The sequence below is a fragment of the Alligator mississippiensis genome, chromosome 8, assembly GCF_030867095.1.
Source record: "Alligator mississippiensis isolate rAllMis1 chromosome 8, rAllMis1, whole genome shotgun sequence".
Lineage (NCBI taxonomy): Eukaryota > Metazoa > Chordata > Crocodylia > Alligatoridae > Alligator > Alligator mississippiensis.
In genome coordinates this window covers 24,008,152-24,026,404 of record NC_081831.1, presented here as the reverse complement: position 1 = coordinate 24,026,404, position 18,253 = coordinate 24,008,152, and the positions used below count along the sequence as shown (strand labels likewise).

General features: G+C 46.2%; 1 protein-coding gene across 1 annotated transcript in view; it reads left to right on the top strand.

The window, feature by feature from the left end:
- LOC102561850 (A.superbus venom factor 1) overlaps positions 1-18,253 on the top strand; it is a 62,170-nt gene that overhangs the window by 8,310 nt on the left and 35,607 nt on the right. The window contains exons 4-16 of the mRNA XM_006265601.4: positions 964-1,034; positions 2,014-2,108; positions 2,835-2,917; positions 3,009-3,099; positions 4,186-4,288; positions 4,367-4,487; positions 6,221-6,336; positions 7,933-8,079; positions 9,872-10,087; positions 11,917-12,111; positions 13,010-13,171; positions 15,503-15,629; positions 17,747-17,818. Coding sequence (XP_006265663.2) covers positions 964-1,034; positions 2,014-2,108; positions 2,835-2,917; positions 3,009-3,099; positions 4,186-4,288; positions 4,367-4,487; positions 6,221-6,336; positions 7,933-8,079; positions 9,872-10,087; positions 11,917-12,111; positions 13,010-13,171; positions 15,503-15,629; positions 17,747-17,818 — 1,599 coding nt within the window. The remainder of the gene's footprint in view (positions 1-963; positions 1,035-2,013; positions 2,109-2,834; positions 2,918-3,008; positions 3,100-4,185; positions 4,289-4,366; positions 4,488-6,220; positions 6,337-7,932; positions 8,080-9,871; positions 10,088-11,916; positions 12,112-13,009; positions 13,172-15,502; positions 15,630-17,746; positions 17,819-18,253) is intronic.

Below are 18,253 nucleotides of genomic sequence, written 5' to 3'. Positions count from 1 at the left end.
TTGCTCTAGGACTTCTCAATAGTCAAGAAACAAATGAAAGTGAATGGTTGGCATTGGCCAAGGTGGGGTGGGACTTGCATCCCAACAGGTCAAGAATTATTGCCTTACCCTCATAATCCTCACTGAGATGTCTCATTTTGCTTCATGTACCAAGAAACTGGGTACTATGGATCTTCATCTCAGTTATGGATGCATCATCCAATTGAATGGAGGAAGTACCACACCCATCCACCATCTCAAGGCCCATGCAAAAATTATGGTTGAGGTGTGGTTCTACAAAGGAAGGTGCTTGTGAGATAGCTCCTTGCCCTGTCATACCTGAAGCTTCAGGATGTGGGGAGAAAAGCAAGACAACATAATAGTCTTCAGATGCCCAAAGGGTAATAATGAAGAGCATGGAGGTGGGCTTTTCTCTGGCCATAAGGGGCAGAACTAGGAGCAATGGCCTCAAGCTGTAGCAGGGGAAAATTGAGGTTGGAGATGAGAAACTTCCTGCCTCTGAGGGTGGTCAAGCATTGGGACAGGCTTTCCAGAGAAGTGGTAAGGTCTCCATCCCTGGCAATTTCCAAGAGCAGGTTGGACAGACACTGAGCTGGGGTGGGTTAGTCAAGGATGATCTTGTCTGGAGTAGGGGGCTGAAGTAGATGACCTTGTGAGGTTCCCTCAATCCTACTTTTCTAAGATCCTATGATCTCCTAAATTGACTATAGCCATGTAACTACCATTGATGGTCCATCCCCATTTATTGCCATCCATCATGGGGGATATACTCCAGCAAAGGAGCCTGGCCTTGATGGGAGAATGATAGGCCATAATGTACCCGTCAATGCATATGATCCTATGAACTCCGGGAGAAAAAAGCTAGAGATAACTTAAGATGATAGCAAGAGGTTATTGAAAAACCAGGCATGTTTAAGGTTGCTGTATCCATTGGTTAATGCTTTCTGTCTTTTATTTTCTCAGTTCTCTGCCGGATTTTTGCCATGGGTCACAAAATGGAGCCATTATTCAAGACTGTGATTGTGGAGTTTGAGGTGGGTGCTCTGGTCTGAGTGAGCTTGTGAGGAACATCTGGGTTCATCCATCATTTTGGGTAATGTCCAGCCCCTTTTGGGACTGAGAAGGCTGTAGAGAACCCCTCAGTGGCTGTTGTCATGTGACGCATCCAGGAGGAAAGCCCATGTTTTCCCAATACTTTTTGCAAATCTCCTTCACACAAATTATCCTCCCTTTGTTAGCTGTGCAGCTTCCATATTTTATGAGGGATGGATAATACATGTTAGCCATCGTGCAAAGTGGCATGCTTCTTTGGGAAGAACTAGGTAGTTCTCTGGGAAGATCTTGTGGTTGAAGACACAGTAGATGCCTGTTTAAAGCAACATCTGGTAGGAGCAAAAATCTCTGACCAGTAACATTTTCCTTGGAATAGATTGTATGCCCTGTTATAAGCTGTTTCCAGCATCTCCACTTCCATAAGAAATATGAATCAGTTAAGTCCAGGAACAATGGACAGCTCAATGCAATTGTTAAAGGAGTCCCCTACCCTAGAGTTAACCAACCTGTGGCATGGGCAACCTTTGTGTATGGTATGGGGCAGATTAGGGAGGGGACAGGGAACACAGTGGTAGACAGGGCAGGGAGAAGAAAACAGCAACAGATTGGGCAGGGAGCAGAAAGCAGAGGAGCTGATGGGACAGGGAGGCAGGGAAGGGAGCAGAAAGCAGAGAAACAGAAGCCCAAGGCTGTGAGCAGAAAGCAAAGTAGCCAATGGGGCAGGGGAAGAGGATCAGGGTGGCACTTACAGAGGGTGCAAGGCTATCTTGTGGCCCTCCTGCTGAAAAGATTGGCCCCACTGTTTTAGACATAAAGAAATTGGACTCTTATTAGAGTTACCGTATTTCCAGTTCCAAAAAATAGGACATCTGTCAGGGGGTGGGGAGTATATATTCTTGTGGGGGTGGGGCAGTTTCTCCATAGTCCCTCTCTCACCTCCCTGCTGCTTCTCCTTCCCAGACCCCTGAGGGTATCATTGTCAAGCAGTCTCCTGTCTTCTCACCCATGAAAACTGGCATCTACTCCCTTAACTACAACTTGCCTGAGATTGTCAAGTAAGTGGTCTTGGTTTCCAGCCCATGAAGTCAGGCACAGATTAGGGCTGGTGGCATAAAGGTGGCATGAAACTCATTCATCTAGGCAGGGCCAATTAGCTAGCTCATTTTCTATGGGCATTTCGTAGTGACCTAGAGAGAACATGGTCCTTGGCTTGATTCTGTCATGAGTACCAGAGGAGAGCAAGACAGACTTCACTGCTGTTGTAGGGGGTGTCAAACATAAGGTGCATGGAGGCAGACCCGTCCCTTGGGGTGGGGGGGTGAGTCGGGGCAGCCACCTCAGGTCCCGTGCTTTTGGGGGGCCCTGCAGACAGCGCCATTGGCACGTGCTGAGAATGTCACCACTCCACACAACCACTGTACACCACCGGGTTCATGCTCTGGCCACTTGCCACACCCCCAGGTTCAGCTCTGCATGGAGGAATAGAAGCATGGAGACCGTGTGCTGCAATGGCTGAGCCAGCAAATAGTAGTGGTCAAGTCCAGTATTAACCCCTTCACAGCTGCCAATGAACTGGCTGAGGATGAATTATCTGCTACATGCAGTCAGCCATGACAAGAAAAATCTTGTTTTCTACCTCCAGCCTTTGACAAATAAATCATGTGTTTTTGTGGGTATGCGGTATGTGAGAAGGCTTGGTATGCCAAGTGACCCTGGTTAAAAAAAAAAAAAAAAATGGATGTTCTGTTTATTAAATTCTTCCTTATTACTTTCTCCTCCAGTTTGGGAACATGGAAGGTGGTGGCCAAGTTTCAAGACTCCCCACTACAGAATTTCAGCACACAATTTGAGGTCAAAGAATATGGTAAGAAACTTCTTCATTGAAGGATCCAGCTTTGCTTTGCTGGTCACCTATACCCTGCCCTACATGTTCCATGTTCTCTTCCCCTCTCCAGTGTTGCCCAGTTTTGAAGTTATCCTGGAGCCAAGCGAGAAATTTCTGTACATAGATGACGTCAAAGACTTCAGGGTTTCTATCACTGCCAGGTAGGTCTGTAAGCAGGAAGAGGGGATCAGTTGGTAACCACTGGGTATAGATATCTAGAGAGCCTATACACAAACACAGAGGCTGCTCCAACATGCTAGAATTCCAGCACATCAGAATGTGGCAATTGCGGCGCTCCAGCAGCCTCCTGCATCTTATGTATTGTCAAACGAGTTTTAGTTCAAGTGCCCCCACCACCGTTTTTAAGTGCAGGTATGCGGTGTGTGCAGGAGACATGGCAGTGCTTTAATTGGAGCCCTCTATTTAAAGCGGCACCCTCCCACCCCCAGGAACACATGTAAAAGTGCCCCTAATGGCTTTCTCTAGATGGGGTGATTGCGATGTTGAGGATCGATACTCAAAGTGAAGTCACACTACAGGGTTGGGTTAAATGTTTGCTTTCAAAACTATGTTGGGATGGGAAAATGAGGTCTTACAAAACTACATTTTTCACAGAAAGCACCAGTTTTTCACTGAAATTCACAAGGCTTGAAAGGAAAACCAAAAAGATTCTATTCTTAACTGTTTGAGTGCCTCATAGCCCCATTCCCATAGGGGCACTGAGGTTAGATTTTCCCTCTCTGGAGGACTGCGTGCAGCTTTGCGCCCTGCACTTGAAGAAAGATGTGGACAGATTGGAAAAAGGGTTGAAGATGGTCTTTTCTTTGTGGCCACAGTGATCAGGACTATGAGCAACAGCCTCAAGCAGGGGAAACTGAGGTTGGAGATAAGGAGGAACATTCTGACTCTGGAGGTTGTTGAGCATTGGAACAGGCTGCCCAGAGAAGTGATGGAGTCTCAATCCCTGGAAGTGTCCCAGAGCAGGTTGGCCAGACCCTGGTTGAGCTGGCTTACTCGGGGGTGATCCTACCTGGAGCAGGTGTTTGGATTAGACCTTGTGAGGTCCCTTCCAATCCTGCTTTCCTATGATCTAAGTTGACCTTGTCCATGTGCCTACCACTGATGGTCCATCTCTCTTTATTGTGATCCATCATGGGACATATATTCCAGTAATGGAGCCTGGTCTTGAAGGGAGATTGGAAGGCCATCATATGACAGCCACTCTTACCTGTCCTGTTCTCTTCCAGATACCTGTATGGAAAAAAACTTGAGGGCACTGCCTTTGTTCTCTTTGGAGTGAAGATGGAAAATGAGAAGAGAAGCATCCCACAGTCTCTCAAGAGAATCCAGGTAAGTCCCAACCCTTTCCTTGTGGCACCCATGGGACTGGCTGGATGAGGTGGTGACACCTTCCCTCTCCTGTGTCAGATCCAAGATGGGGATGGTGAAGCCGTGCTGACCAGAGGAATGCTCCAGGCCCGGTTTCCAAACCTCCAGGAGCTTGTTGGCCACACGCTCTACATCTCTGTGACGGTCTTGACAGAATCTGGTGAGTGACAGTGATGAAGGGAAAACCCAAGATCTATTCAGAGTGTTCCTCCTTGAATGGTTTGCTCCATCAGTGGGTGCTCTGTTCAGCTAAGATCTGAGATTTCTGTGATTCCATCAGCAGGGTTTTTCAGAGGTGCCCTGAAAATATCATATTTATTCGCCTACCACACACCTCCCAAATCAAGTCTACACATCATTTTGGGAAGTTTGAATGAAGAAAAAAAAGTGGTTCCTTTTAATCATACTGTTCAGAATCAGGTTTCTCATTTAAGACATGCCCCCTGGATTTCTGGCAGCTGATTTTTAGGAAAAAGTTATGCAAGGGCATATCCAAGTGGTGGTGCAGTGGTAGAGTTGCGCCCCACTTTGAATCTTGTTCAATGTAAACATTAAAACCAACTGCCTGGCAATGGCATTGGCATTTCTATTCGGGCATCAGTGAGGGAGTCACTTAACTTCATAAACACATAAGAACTGCCCTTTCCTGGGTCAGACCCTCAGTCCATCTTGCCCAGTCTCCTGTCTCTCACAGTGGCAGAGAGTGGAAGCTGAAAAGAAGAATGAACTCGGTCTGACCAGAGTTTTTCCCATTGTTCCTCTTTCCCTCACAGCCTCCAGCATTTTAGGTCTAGGAAGTTCTGATTCAGAAGCCATATCCATCACTTCCATGCTCTATAGCTACTGATGTCCTTTTCCTTCAAGAAAAAGTCTAATCCCTTTTTGGATCTGGCTAAACTATCAGCTTCCACCACATCTGGTGACAGCAAGTTTCACAGTTTAATTACATGCTGGCTATAAAAAAAAAACAAACAACTGCCTTTTGTTATTTTTAAATGGACTACCTATTTTCCTGTTGTGATCCCTAGTTCTTATCTGGTGAGAGCTAGTCAGTAATAAATCCCTATTGATTATCTCCTCACCATTTAGTTTTATAAACCCTTATCATGTTCCCCCTGAAAAGCATCTCTTGACTACACTGAATCAGCCTAAACTGAATGGCTTGTTAGCATCTACCAGATTCCTGCTAATCTCTCTTGTCTCTGCAGGTGTCAACAACCCTCTCTCTTTTGTAATGGTCTTGATGTTCCACTATTCAAACTATCCTTTCTTCTGCAATTCTGCTGTCTGTTAACCATTTCTAGTAATGTCTGTCATCTATTTCACAGCCCTGCAGACTGTTTTGAGCTCTAGCCAGAATGTTTACCTTGGGTGTGGTAATATTAACTCAGGTGTAGACATGACTGACAGTGAAGTACTGGAGGTACTACCAAGAGGGTCAAAAAGTACAGATTTTGTTTCACAAATCTGAGTGAGATGCTCATTTGACTATATAAATGATTACAGGGCCAATGAAACAATAGCTTTTCACTATTTTTTGCCTAGTTTATCATGTTTTTTTATACTGTATATATAATCTAGCATATTAGTGTAATACATTTGTATACATTTCAATTAATTTAGATTTGTTTTTGCTTTGATCTCAAATGGAATAATATAGTGCTCAGTCCCTAGCATATAAGTAAAGCTTGTAGTTTCTGTTGAACTGGATAAAAATATGTGATGTACCACACGATCTACACCCCACTATTCAAAATCCTAGACCCATCCATGAAAGAATATGTGGTACATGAATAAAAAAGAACAAGAGACTCATGATAAAATCCCAAAACTGACGGCAAAGAGGCTATGATCCAAAATTTTCACTGCTCCATTCCTTGCTTCTTTCTACAGGCAGTGACATGGTAGAAGCAGAGAGAACTGGAATTCACATTGTGACCTCCCCCTATCAAATCCACTTCACCAAAACCCCCAAGTACTTCAAGCCGGGGATGCCCTTCGAACTCATGGTAATGACCCTCCTACCTGGAGAGAGTGAATGGGAGAGAACTCTGGATGCTATAATGATAAAAGAGTTGTAACAACTTGAGTAGGGACCAAGAATCTGTTCTAATCCATTCTGCCCTCGTAAATCTGGAGTGAGTCTACTAACAACACTCTGGATTGGCCCTGTCACTAACCAACCAGTGTCTGGGCTGAGAAAACAAGATGTAATAGAGCATGTAGCTATTAGCTTGGCGTCAAATATGTCCGAAGATCCTGATTCCCCTTACTGTGTCACTGGTTCCTTAGGCTTTTGTGTTTGCAGAGAGGTGATGCTTAAAAGGAGTTCCAGTGAAAGAGGAAAGTGCAGTGAAGGGCAAAAACAGGGAGCAGTATAGTGGTTTACTATTCTCCTTATTATTATTGTCATTATAGTTACTGTTGTTACTACTAGCATCATTGCCATCATCATTATTATTGTTATTATCATTGTTGTTATTGTTATTAATAATACTACTACTACTAAGGCAAATATGCAAAGAAACCTCCAACCCTGGAGAAACCCACATAAATTGCATGAGGTTGGAGTTATTCACGCAAGAAATCATAGACAACAATATTTCTAATGTATCATTGGTGCTATCAAGAGACGTGTTATATGTGTAAATATAACATTCATTAATATTCAAACAATCTGGCCAGAGACACTGGCAAGCATATGTATGTGTGTACACACACACACACACCCCTAATATATAGATATATATCATTCATGTGTGTGTGTGTGTGTGTGTGTGTGTGTCTATAGAATAATAGAAAATGAGGGTTGGAAGAGACCTCAGGAGGTCATCTAGTTCAACCTCCTGCTCAAATTGGGACCATCCCCAAATAGGTCATTCCAGCCAGAGCTTTGTCGAGCCAGGCCTTAAAAACCTCCAAGGATGGAGATTCCACCACCTCTCTATATAACCTGTTCCAGTGCTTCACCACCTTCCTAGTGAGAGAGTCTTTCCTAATATTCAACCTAAACCTCCTTACTATAACTTGAAACTATTGTTCCTTGTTCTGTCATCTGCTACACTGAGTCTAGCTCCATCCTCTTTTCTAACCCTCCTTCAGGTAGTTGAAGGCTGCTATCAAATCCTCTCTCTGCTTCTCTTCTTTAGACTAAATAAGTTCAGTTTCCTCAGCCTCTCCTCATAAGTCATGTCCCCCACCCCCTAACCATTTTTGTTTGCCCTCCGCTGGACCATCTCCAATTTGTCCACATCATTTCTATAATGGGGGACCAAAAATTGGACACAGTACTCCGCGCACATGTGTGTATGAGAGAGAGATTCAAAACCAGTAAACTGTTCAAATATTAATGAATGTTTATTCATTAAGTGTTCCAGCTAATATATAGAATAAATATAAATGATCCTTCTTTTTATGCCCTTTAGCCCTGCTCCTCCCAGTAGGGTGTTTAGAGGGGAGCATGACCGTGGAAAGGAATTCCTCAGTTGGGCATGGGTAGGGACCTAAGGGATTCATTCTTTCCCATCACTCCGCCCAGTTGTTGTTTCAGGCTGTCACAAAATCTCTCCTCATTTCTTGTCTGTCTTTCCAACTGTATGCCTCAGGTCTATGTCACAAACCCTGATGGCTCCCCAGCGCCCCGTGTTCCTGTGAAGGCTGATGATTTCCAGGGGACAGTGTCAACCCAGGGCAATGGAATGGCCAAGCTGATTTTGAACATGCCTGGGGATAAGGAACGAGTCAAAGTCACTGTGAGTAGCCTTCTGGTCCCATCTGCACCTAGTGGGCATTGCCTTAAGGGTGGTGTTTTCTGCCTACCACACACACACATACCTCATGCAAGTAGGAAGCTGCATCTTGCATCTCTACAGCCACTCTATGTCCCCGGTGCTCCATCATGGGGCCAGAAAAGACCTCCCACAACACTGAAGTGGCCTCAGGCTACCTACCTTACCCCTAGTTTCGATACCATAATTTCATGCATACAACACACTTTTTTTCAAAACTGGAAATTACAGTATGTATTATATGTAAGAAACATGGAGAGAGCCATGTCTGCCCTACTGAGTAAAAACAAAAATAAAATGGGCAGCAATCCACAGGATGAAGACTGTTGAGCAAGGTCTGGATCCCCTACTTCTGCTACTCCCTTACTACAAAGAAAGATCTTTTTCTGGTTTTTCATGCTTTCCAAAAGTGCATCTTTTATTCTGGGCCATATTGCATGCTGGAAAATGAGGTATTTGCTATACAACAAAGCTGGCTTTTCCCCCATAGTCTATGATGATATTACCAAGATCTGGTCAAACGATGCTAGCCCAGTGATTCACAACCATGGTGTCACAGCACACTGGAGTGCCTTGAGGTCCTTTCAAGGGTGCCATGGGGTGCCACTCAATATTAGCACTGTTAGGTGTGCACACAGATTCATAAGATAAACCCAGAGATTTAACATAGGACTCCAACAAGTTAAAACTGTGCTGACCTGTTGGGGCCTTTCTGAGTTCTTTGCAACACAAGAGTTACTCTAGCATATTTTCTGTAGACAAACAATGCATGGAAAGAAATGGCTAACATTTTCCAAGGTGGGGCCTGAGTCTAAAAAGGTTGAGAATCACTGGATGAAACCAGAAGCTACAAAACCTGGGAGAACCAGATGACTGCACTGCATCACTCAGCAGCACCTGGTAGATCTCTAAGGCTAGAAATAGACATTGTCAAATGAAGCACGCCATTGGGTGAAACACGCATCGAGTTGAGTCTGTGAGACAATGGGCAACTTGTTCCATGCCATGGGTGAAATATAGGATTTTGAAAAGGGGCATGCACATGATGAGGTGCATCATCCCATATAACACATCACGCATTTTTCTCCAGGTAAAAAGAAACTAGAAGTTTTAATAATGCACTAGGGGCTCAGGGAAGGATTCCTCAAACTAAGATTGAAGCAAAAGCAATATAACTTTATTGGAATGAGTTAAAAAGAAGCTGAAGGGCTGTGAAATAGGAGCTTCATGACCAGGAGCAGCAAACAGGAAGCAAAACTGCAGAACAAAGGCTAGCTTGATTGGTGGAACATTGAGACCATTAAAAAGGACAAAGAGTCATTAACACCTACGGAATGAAGAGTTTAGAACAGATGAGATAGATGATAATGAGCCATGAAGTCAAGTGCCTGACTACAAATGCTGCTGCCACTGCCAAGCAGTTGGTTAGGCTTTGGGTGGAGTAAGAATCCAACAAGGGATTGCAAGTGCACCAGTGCACCCTCTGGATTCACCCCTGTTCCATGCTTACAGAGTCATGCCTCCATAGTAAGTAGTAGGGAAAGCTGGTGCTGATGAGGTCCCAGGGCTGAGATTGCTGATCAGCTGATTTGGTGATCCAAGCTCTGGGACTGCATCAGTGCATCAAACCAGCATGTCTCTAAAGTGGGGAAAGCCAGGCAACATCTTTTTCCACCCTGAGCTCTCAGTGCAGGGGGATGTAGGTCCTAAGCTTGTTCTCAGGTTCAACAACGTCTTTATCCTTCTGCTCCCATAGGTAAGAACAGTCCATGAAAATCTCAAGCCAGAGAATCGTCAGGCCTCCCAGTCCATGGTAGCAGAAGCCTACAAGACCCAAGGAGGAACCAAAAATTACCTCCACCTGGCAGTCACTGCATCCGAGCTCAAATCAGGTGACAACTTGCCAGTGAATTTCCACCTGAAGACTGATAATATAAACATCCTGAATGGCCTCAAACATTTCTCCTACCTGGTAAGTCCTGTGTCCCTCGGGCACTAGGAGTTCCTCTAATGTAGGCACAATCCAAGAAGAGGTTGGACAGGCACTGGTCAGGGATGGTGTAGGCATAGTAAGCCTATGCTCACAATGGATATCTCCCAGGCTTCTGGGTTTTGCTGATTGCCACTTGGGGCTAGGAAGGGAATTTTTCCCCACTTGTGGCTACAGGAGATAGGGTTTTTGTCCCTGCCATCCCCAGAGGCATTGAGTGTTGGCTGTAGTCCAGGCTAAGGGTTCTGACTGAGCTGTGCCAATGCTTGGACTCCAAGCCAGAGGTTCCTGGCTAGAGAGTCTTGCCCCTCCACTGAGGGTCAGAGCAACACTGCATTGGGGTCAGAAAGGAATTTTACACCCTGGTTGGATTGAGATGGACTTGTGTGTGTGTGTGTGTGTGTGTGTGTGTGTGTGTGTGTGTGTGTGTGTGTGTGTGTGGCCGGTGGGGGGGCGGGGTTACCTTCTTCTGTAGCTGGGGGCATGGCCTCTACCTGGGATCTCCTGAGCATACCTTTACAACCTTGCAGCAGCAGAACATTGGCCACCATGGTCCCCCTGCTTTTCCTGTGGCAGGTTTGGGTTTGATGCCTTGTGTTGTGTTAGGGTTGATGGTAGTTTTACAAAGAGGTTAGATGATGGATTTGTATAGGATGGTTTGGACAAGGCTGATCCTGCCTCAGGCAGGGGGTTCGGCTAGATGTGACTTCTGCGGGTCCCTTCTAGCCCTACTTCTCTGATTTCTATGATCTGAATTTCCTCAATCTACCCTCAGTATTTGCACTGAATCTCAGGAGAACCTGTAGCAGGTAACTTGTCCCAGTCTGGCAATATGTGATTAGGCCCAAAGGCACAGTCTGGCTTAAGCAGAAAAGGGTGGATGACTGAGCTGAAGTTTAACTCAAAACTGAAACCCTAGATGCTGCTGAAGCCTGGTCTCCATGGGAGAATCTAGGATTTTGAAAAGAACCAAAACCAGGCTGCAGGGTTTGTGAAATCAGAAATAGACCAGAGGCAGCTAACAGGCAGCCACATTGCCCATAGATGGTTACCTTGATTAGAGGAACATCAAGGCCTTGAAAAAGGAGAGGCTATGGATAACACCTGTGGAATGAAGAACAAGGAGCCATTAAATCAATCAACTCCGATAGCTGCCTGAACAGAAAGACCACTGCTGCTGCTTGGTGGGGCAGGGATCATAGGGGTGCTTCTGTCCCAGAAAAATCACATTTCCCACCTCAGTCATGCACCCTAATTTTGGAGGGGTTGAGCTTTTGGGGGAAAGGCATGTATGGTATGAGAGTATTTATAGTAGATCAGTGGTGCTCAGCCTTTTGGTCCGCTGGGCCAGACGAGTGGTGTGGGGCCTGTCTGTGGGCCGGATTGGGCCCTAGGGCCTGGCACCACCTTCTCCCTGCTCCACATGCTGGGACTGGACCCTGGGAGCTAGGCACCACCCCTTCCCACCCCTTGCATAGTGAGATTAGGTCCCAGGAGCCTGGCATTGCCCCTCGCACCCCCTGCAGATGGGATTCAGTCCTAGGAGCCCAGCATTGCCCCCTTGCACTTCCCACATGCCAGGATTGTCTCCCAGGGCTTTGGTACCACCCCCTTCTGCCCCCTGTATGCCAAGATTGGGTCCTAGAGACCCAGCACTGCCCCTTCCTGGTCCCCCACACTGAGATTGGGCTCTGGGGAGCCCCATGGGCTGGACGACACAGCACCATGGGCCAAATCTGACCTGCAGGCTGAAGCTTGAGGTCACTGCAGTAGGTTGATATGCAGATTCACAGCCCCTGTTTCCCCGTTAGATCTTGAACAAAGGAAAAATAGTCCAGGCTGGAAGACAACTGAGGCAGGCAGGACAGAACCTGGTGAGCATGCCCCTGCCCATCACGCCGGACCTCGTTCCTTCCTTTCGTATCGTGGCCTACTATCAGGTTGGCAGTTCAGAGATCGTGGCCGACTCAGTCTGGGTGGATGTCAAGGACACCTGCATGGGGACGGTAAGTTGGCTTCCAATGTGGAGCCCTAGAAATATGAAAACCCATAAAGGCATCAGCACTGAGGGATTTCCTCTAGCCTTAAAAGGCTAATCCAGCAGGGCCCTGGCCTTTTTACAAGGTGTGCGGGGAGTAAAGCCCCATGCCCTCCCCACATGTCACTCCCATCCCCTTCCCCTGCCTGATCTAATTCTCAGCTTTCTGCTCCATTCCCTGTGCTCTTGGCCCCATTGGCCACTTTGGTTTTTTGCTCCCTGCTCTGTGCTCCTGGCCCCATCTGCTACTCGGCTTTCTGCTCCATGCCCAATCTGTCACTATGCTGCCTCCCCTCTCCCAAAGACGTTTAACTATATAGTACCAATAATGACAACTATAGTTCAGAGAAGAAATGACTGAGGGGAGATTTGATCATAGTCTTCAAAACCCTGAGGGGCAATCCCAGAGAGGATAGAGATGGGCTTTTCTCTCAGGAGAAAGGACTAGAATGGCCTCAAGCTACAGCAGGGAAAACTGAGGTTGGAGATGAGGAGGAATGGTTTGACTCTGAGGGTGTCAAACAGGCAGCCCAGAAAAGTGGCAGAGTCTCAATCTGTGGAAATGTCCAAGAGCAATTTGGATGGACACTGGGCTGGGCTGGTTTAATCAGGGATGATCCGGTCTTGAGCAGTGGGCTGGACTAGATGTGACCTCCTGAGGTCCTGTCCAACCCAAGTTTTCTATGATCCTATGACATCAGTGAAGTAGTCCCAAATCCATAGGGCTGCAACTGAAATGAAACTCTGAGTTTCTAATCCTCAAACAACAGGATGGCATACCTCTTTTCCTGCTGCATGCTGTGAAAAGACATTAGCTACCACTTCTACTCTAAAGCAAACCTCTCCCTTCCACGTCTTTCCTACAGTTGGTGGTAAAAGGAGCCACAGAGGCAGACAACAGAATCCATGAGCCAGGAACGCCAATGAAGATCAAGGTGGAAGGAGACTACAAAGCTCATGTTGGGCTGGTCGCTGTGGACAAAGGTGTCTATGTCCTGAACAAGAAATTCAAGTTCACACAGTCTAAGGTGAGTTATTAATACCTAGGGTGTATTTAGTCTGTAGGAGACAAGGCTGAGGAGGGATTTGATCAGTCTTCAAATCCCTCAAGAGTGATGACACAGAAGATGGATATGGGTTTTTCTCTGTGGCTGTAGGCGACAGGACTAGGCCTCAAGCTGTAGCAGGTGAAACTGCAGTTAGAGATAAGGAAAAACTTCCTGATTCTAAGGCAGGTCAAGCATTGGAACAAGCTGCCCAGAGAAGTGGTAGAGTCTCCATCCCTGGAAAGTCCAAGAGCAAGTTGGATAGACACTAGGCTGGGCTGGTTTAGTCAGGGATGATCCTGCCTTGAGCAGGAGGCTGGACTAGAAGTTACCTCATGTGGTCAGTTCCAGCCTGACTTGCCTATGATCCCATGATCTCCTAAGTTGACCATAGCCATCAGACTGCCAGTGATGGTCCATCTCCATTTATTGCAGTCCACCATGGGACACGCACTCCAGCCATGGAGACGGGCTTCAAAAGGGAAATGCAATGCCATAATGGGCATCTTTACATGTGATCCAGGGTTGTCACTGCGGGGGAAGGGAGCTACTCTAATTAAAGTGCCCACACCGCTCATGTATTCAGTGTTCCTTGCTTCAAAGTGGTGGCAGGGGCACTTTAACTAAAGCTTGAGCTTTAGTTAGTGTTCCCACCACCATTTTGAAGTGTGGGGACACTGAATACACGTGACACTGAGGCTGCTGGAGCATGCTAATCAGCATTCTCAATTAGTCGAGTTGGCTCCAATGTTTTCTAATTAAAGTGCATCAGAGCAGGCATCAGGCACATGTATAGGTGCTCAATGTGACAGCCAGTGCATGTTCTGATTCTACCTTGAGCTGGGGGTCTGACTAGATATGACCTGGTGAAGTTCCTTCCAGCCCAACTTTCCTATGATCTTATACGATGGCCAGGGTTGATGGTAGTTTTATGAAGAGTTTAGAGTATGGATTTGTATAGCATGATTTGGATAGGAATGATCCTGCCTCAGGCAGGGGCTTGGAATAGCTATGACCTTTGGAGGTCACTTCCAGCCTGATTTACTTTATGATTCCATTAAAGACTTTGACTGTAGCTACAGAACAGCCTGCATGGAAGTTCAGCTCATAGCATTGGTAGACCTGCCAGGAAAGACAGTGAGAACCTTTTATTCACAGACCTTCCACTCAAGCTAAGCAGGGTATGGGGAAATCAACACTTTGGTGAGAAACCACCATGTGAAATCAATGATTTATCTTCTTGATTCTGCATTCAGCACTCTGGTGAATACAGTCTACATCCCCATGCTCACGTAGATGATGTGGTAGAACAGACTCTCCATGTTCTCAGTAGAATAGCTGGTCCCCAACATGGTGACTGGGGGCACTGTGCTGCAAGGACAGACTGAAGGCTCAGGACAGGCTCCTTGGTGAACCCAGTGTGGTGGATGGGCATGGGAGTGGGGTAACTCACTCATGAGTCACTGCTGCCCCCCATAGCCTATGCTGCTGGAAAGGCTTCAGCTCTCCCAGAAGTCCTGACCACTATATATCCCCTGAACTTTCCCAGAATCAGGATGTTTTTGCTGAATTCCAAGCTAGGGGATTACCATATTTTCTCATATATCACACACGTCCCAAGGAAGTCATGTACCTTGTCAACATGTAATAAAAAAGGATGTTTCCAGACTGCACACAACAGCTCAATCCTTCCCGGCCAGTCCACTGGGTGCTTCAGGTGAAAGCTACAGTGTTAAACTGCTCACTGCCACTGCCAGATTAGCAGCAGCTTTTGGCTGCCAGACTGCTGCTGCTACTTGCTTGCCCAGAGAGAAGCAGCAGCCATGCTGCTACAGCATTGTCAAACTTCTGTTCCTCCATGCTTTTATTCCAGTGACAAAAATCAGCTTTTCCACTTAAGATGCACACTGCAATTTTGGAGGACTGATTTTGGGAGATGGTGTGGTAAATGTGTAAATATGATATATTTTCTCTGTCTGCATTTAGCTGCCTGTGCCATTTTTTTTTTCTCCTTTCCCTGCTATACAAACAGTTGCACTACTGGAATGTAGCAACTGTTTTGCTCCACTTTATAGGTGGACACATTTCAATGGGGACTAAGCTTCCCTAAAGCCTTTTTGCACAGAGCTTCCATTCATTTACCTTGTTGCAAATCCAGTTCAATGGAGTTAAACCAGATTAGCCAAGGTGGAAATGGGACCAGAATGTGGCTCCGTACCAGTAAGAGGCACTGAGACCATTCTGGATGGAAGGCACAATAGAAAGTTAATGAGCTGTTGCTAACAATAACTCTTCAACCATTGCATCCTGCAGATCTGGGACACTGTGGAAAAGAGCGACATTGGCTGCACAGCTGGCGGTGGTAGGGACAATCTGGGTGTCTTTGTCGATGCTGGCCTGGCTCTACAGACTAACACAATCTCAACGCCCCAGAGAACAGGTATGAAGTTGAATCTTGGCCAGCGAAAAAGGAGCAGGGCAGGGGAGAAAGTCAGGGAAAGTTGCTGGGATTCAGACACAAAGGATCCTTCCAAGAGGGTCTTGCTCTTCTGCTCAAGGTCAGTGCAGTGTTGCATTTGGGAACAAAAGGGTATTTTACCCCATGGTCAGATCAGCACAGACTGAGAAGGTTTTGACTTCCTCTGTAGCAGGAGATGCAGACTCTGTCTTGGATCTCCTGAGTGTACTTCAGCAACCCTTAAGGCAGCAGGTCATTGATAACTCTCATCCTCTGGCTTTACGTTAGAGATAGGTTAAGTTATTGCTAGTGTCTCAGGGAAATGGCCCTGATAGTTTTGTGACAGGTTGTTTGTGTAGGAATATGTTAAACAAGGACTTGTCTAGGATGGTTGGTTAGGGCTGATCCTACCTTGAGAAGGAGATTGGAGTAGATGACCTCCTGATGTCCCTTTGAGCCCTACTTTTCTACGAGTCTGAGCCATGAGTCCCAGCAAGGCAGATCCCACTGGAAATGCCTAGGAACAGAAAGTTTGAGGGTGAGGCAGAGGCCATCATTTCCTCTTGGTCACCTACTTAAAGGATTCATTTTAAAGGGTCTTGGGGGTGGGCTTCAAAGCTTTTTCTTTGCTAGGTCAAGGGTTTCATTTGGTTGCTTGTCAATAGAAGCCATCAGCATTTAAGAGATATCTAGTGACTTATTTGAAACTAGTTGATGGCTTCAGCACACTTCCCAAAGAAAAGAAGGGAGGCAACGTCCTCTAGAGATTTACAGCAGGGACTGGGGATCAGGACCCCACCCTGGGTTCTGCTCTGACTCTGTGAGGGAGGCCTAATGTTTTGAATGGAGGCAGGAGAGCGGGACTCCTGGGGTCCGTCCCAGACATCATTGGTTTGTGTGATTTGTAAACAAGTTCCAGGTCTTGAGGTTCTCTGTTGATAGGATCATAGGAAAGTCAGGCTGGAAGAGACCTCCAGGTTCTGATTTATTTAATACACTTCCAACATCACCCTCCTTCGTCCTTCTGGAAGCATCCCCAGGCTCTTCTGCCTAATCAGCCCTTCTTGGGTTATACCAGGCACAATTCATGGCAGTGACATATGAAGAGCCAGGGGTTTCTTGTTGGCTTTCTCCTGCATGCACAGACAGTTCTCTGGCATCTGCACCATTTAGATCAAAGAACATAGGAACTTGGGAAAGTGGGGCTAGAAGGGACCTCAGGGAGGTCACATCTAGTCCAGTCCCCTGCTCAGGGCAGGATCATCCCTGACTAAACCACCCCAGCCCAGTATCTGTCCAATCTGCTCTTGGACATTTCCAGGGATGGAGACTCCACCACATTTACTGGGCAGCCTGTTCCAATGTTTGACCCCGTTCAGGGTCAAAAAGTTCCTCCTCATCTCCAACCTCAGTTTCCCCTGCTGCAGCTTGAGGCCATTGCTTCTCGCCCTGCCCCCTGTGGCCACAGAGAAAAGCCCATCTCCATCTTTCCCTGTCATCAGCTTTTAGGGATTTAAAGACTAAGATTCATTCCCTTTTTAGTCTTCTATTCTCCACAACAGGCGACCCTAATTTTGTCAGCCTGTCCTCATTAGTCCTGCTTCCCGGGCCTCTAGTCAGTCATTTTTGTCACTCTCTGATGGACTTGTTCCAATCCATATATTTGAACTTTGGTCCCTGAGCAGGGAGACATAGTTAACAGAATTAGTCTGAAGTCAAGTAGAAAGACTGCTTCCCAGACCTCTGATCATTTGTGGCTCTCTGCCGGACTCTTTCCAATCTGTCCACATCCTTCTTGACATTGAAAGGGACTAATGAACAGAAGCAGGTAATCACCACATTTCATCAGGGCTGGTCCTGCCTTGAGCAGGAGCCTTGACTAGCTGACATCATGAGATCACTTCCAGCCTAAATTTTCCCATGATCCTATGTCACAGACTTCCCAGCCATTTTGGAAATCTCTCCAATGCAATTTTTGAAAGTTATCACTTTACCAACCAACTGAAAGAGGAATGACCTGAAACTGAGGGCAGGGCCTCACTTGGCTCAACCAAAAAACAATGGGAGTTTTATTTTATGTTTATCCCCTTCCTTTGCAGAATTTGATTGTCCCCAGCCAGCCAGTCGTAAGCGTCGCTCCGTTCAGCTCATTGAACATAAGGCCAGCAAAGGTAGGTCTGAGTTAGCCTGGAATAGGGTATCTGTCATCCCCAGTCAAAGCAGGAATCCTACTTCTCAAGTAGAACCCACTGGCCACTCCTTACCCTCTTTTGCCAATTGTGGGGTGATTTGGGGTCACGGGTGGATCTAGGTTTTGAAAAGATGGGTGTACGTGGTGAGGTACATCATCCCATATAATGCAACACATTTTTCTCCAGTTCGAGAAACTAGAAGCTTTACTAATAGGCTAGGAGCCTAGGACTAGATTATTCAGTTTAAGCTCAAACTAAAACAATATAACTGCATTAGAATGTATGCTAATTTGCTAGCTTGTATATTAAGTTTGAAAAATACAAACTAAGCAAAAACAGTTTAGAGATAGTGAAGTGTTGGAAGCACTGCCGAGGAAGCTAGACTTCATTTTACAAATCTGAATAAGAGACATA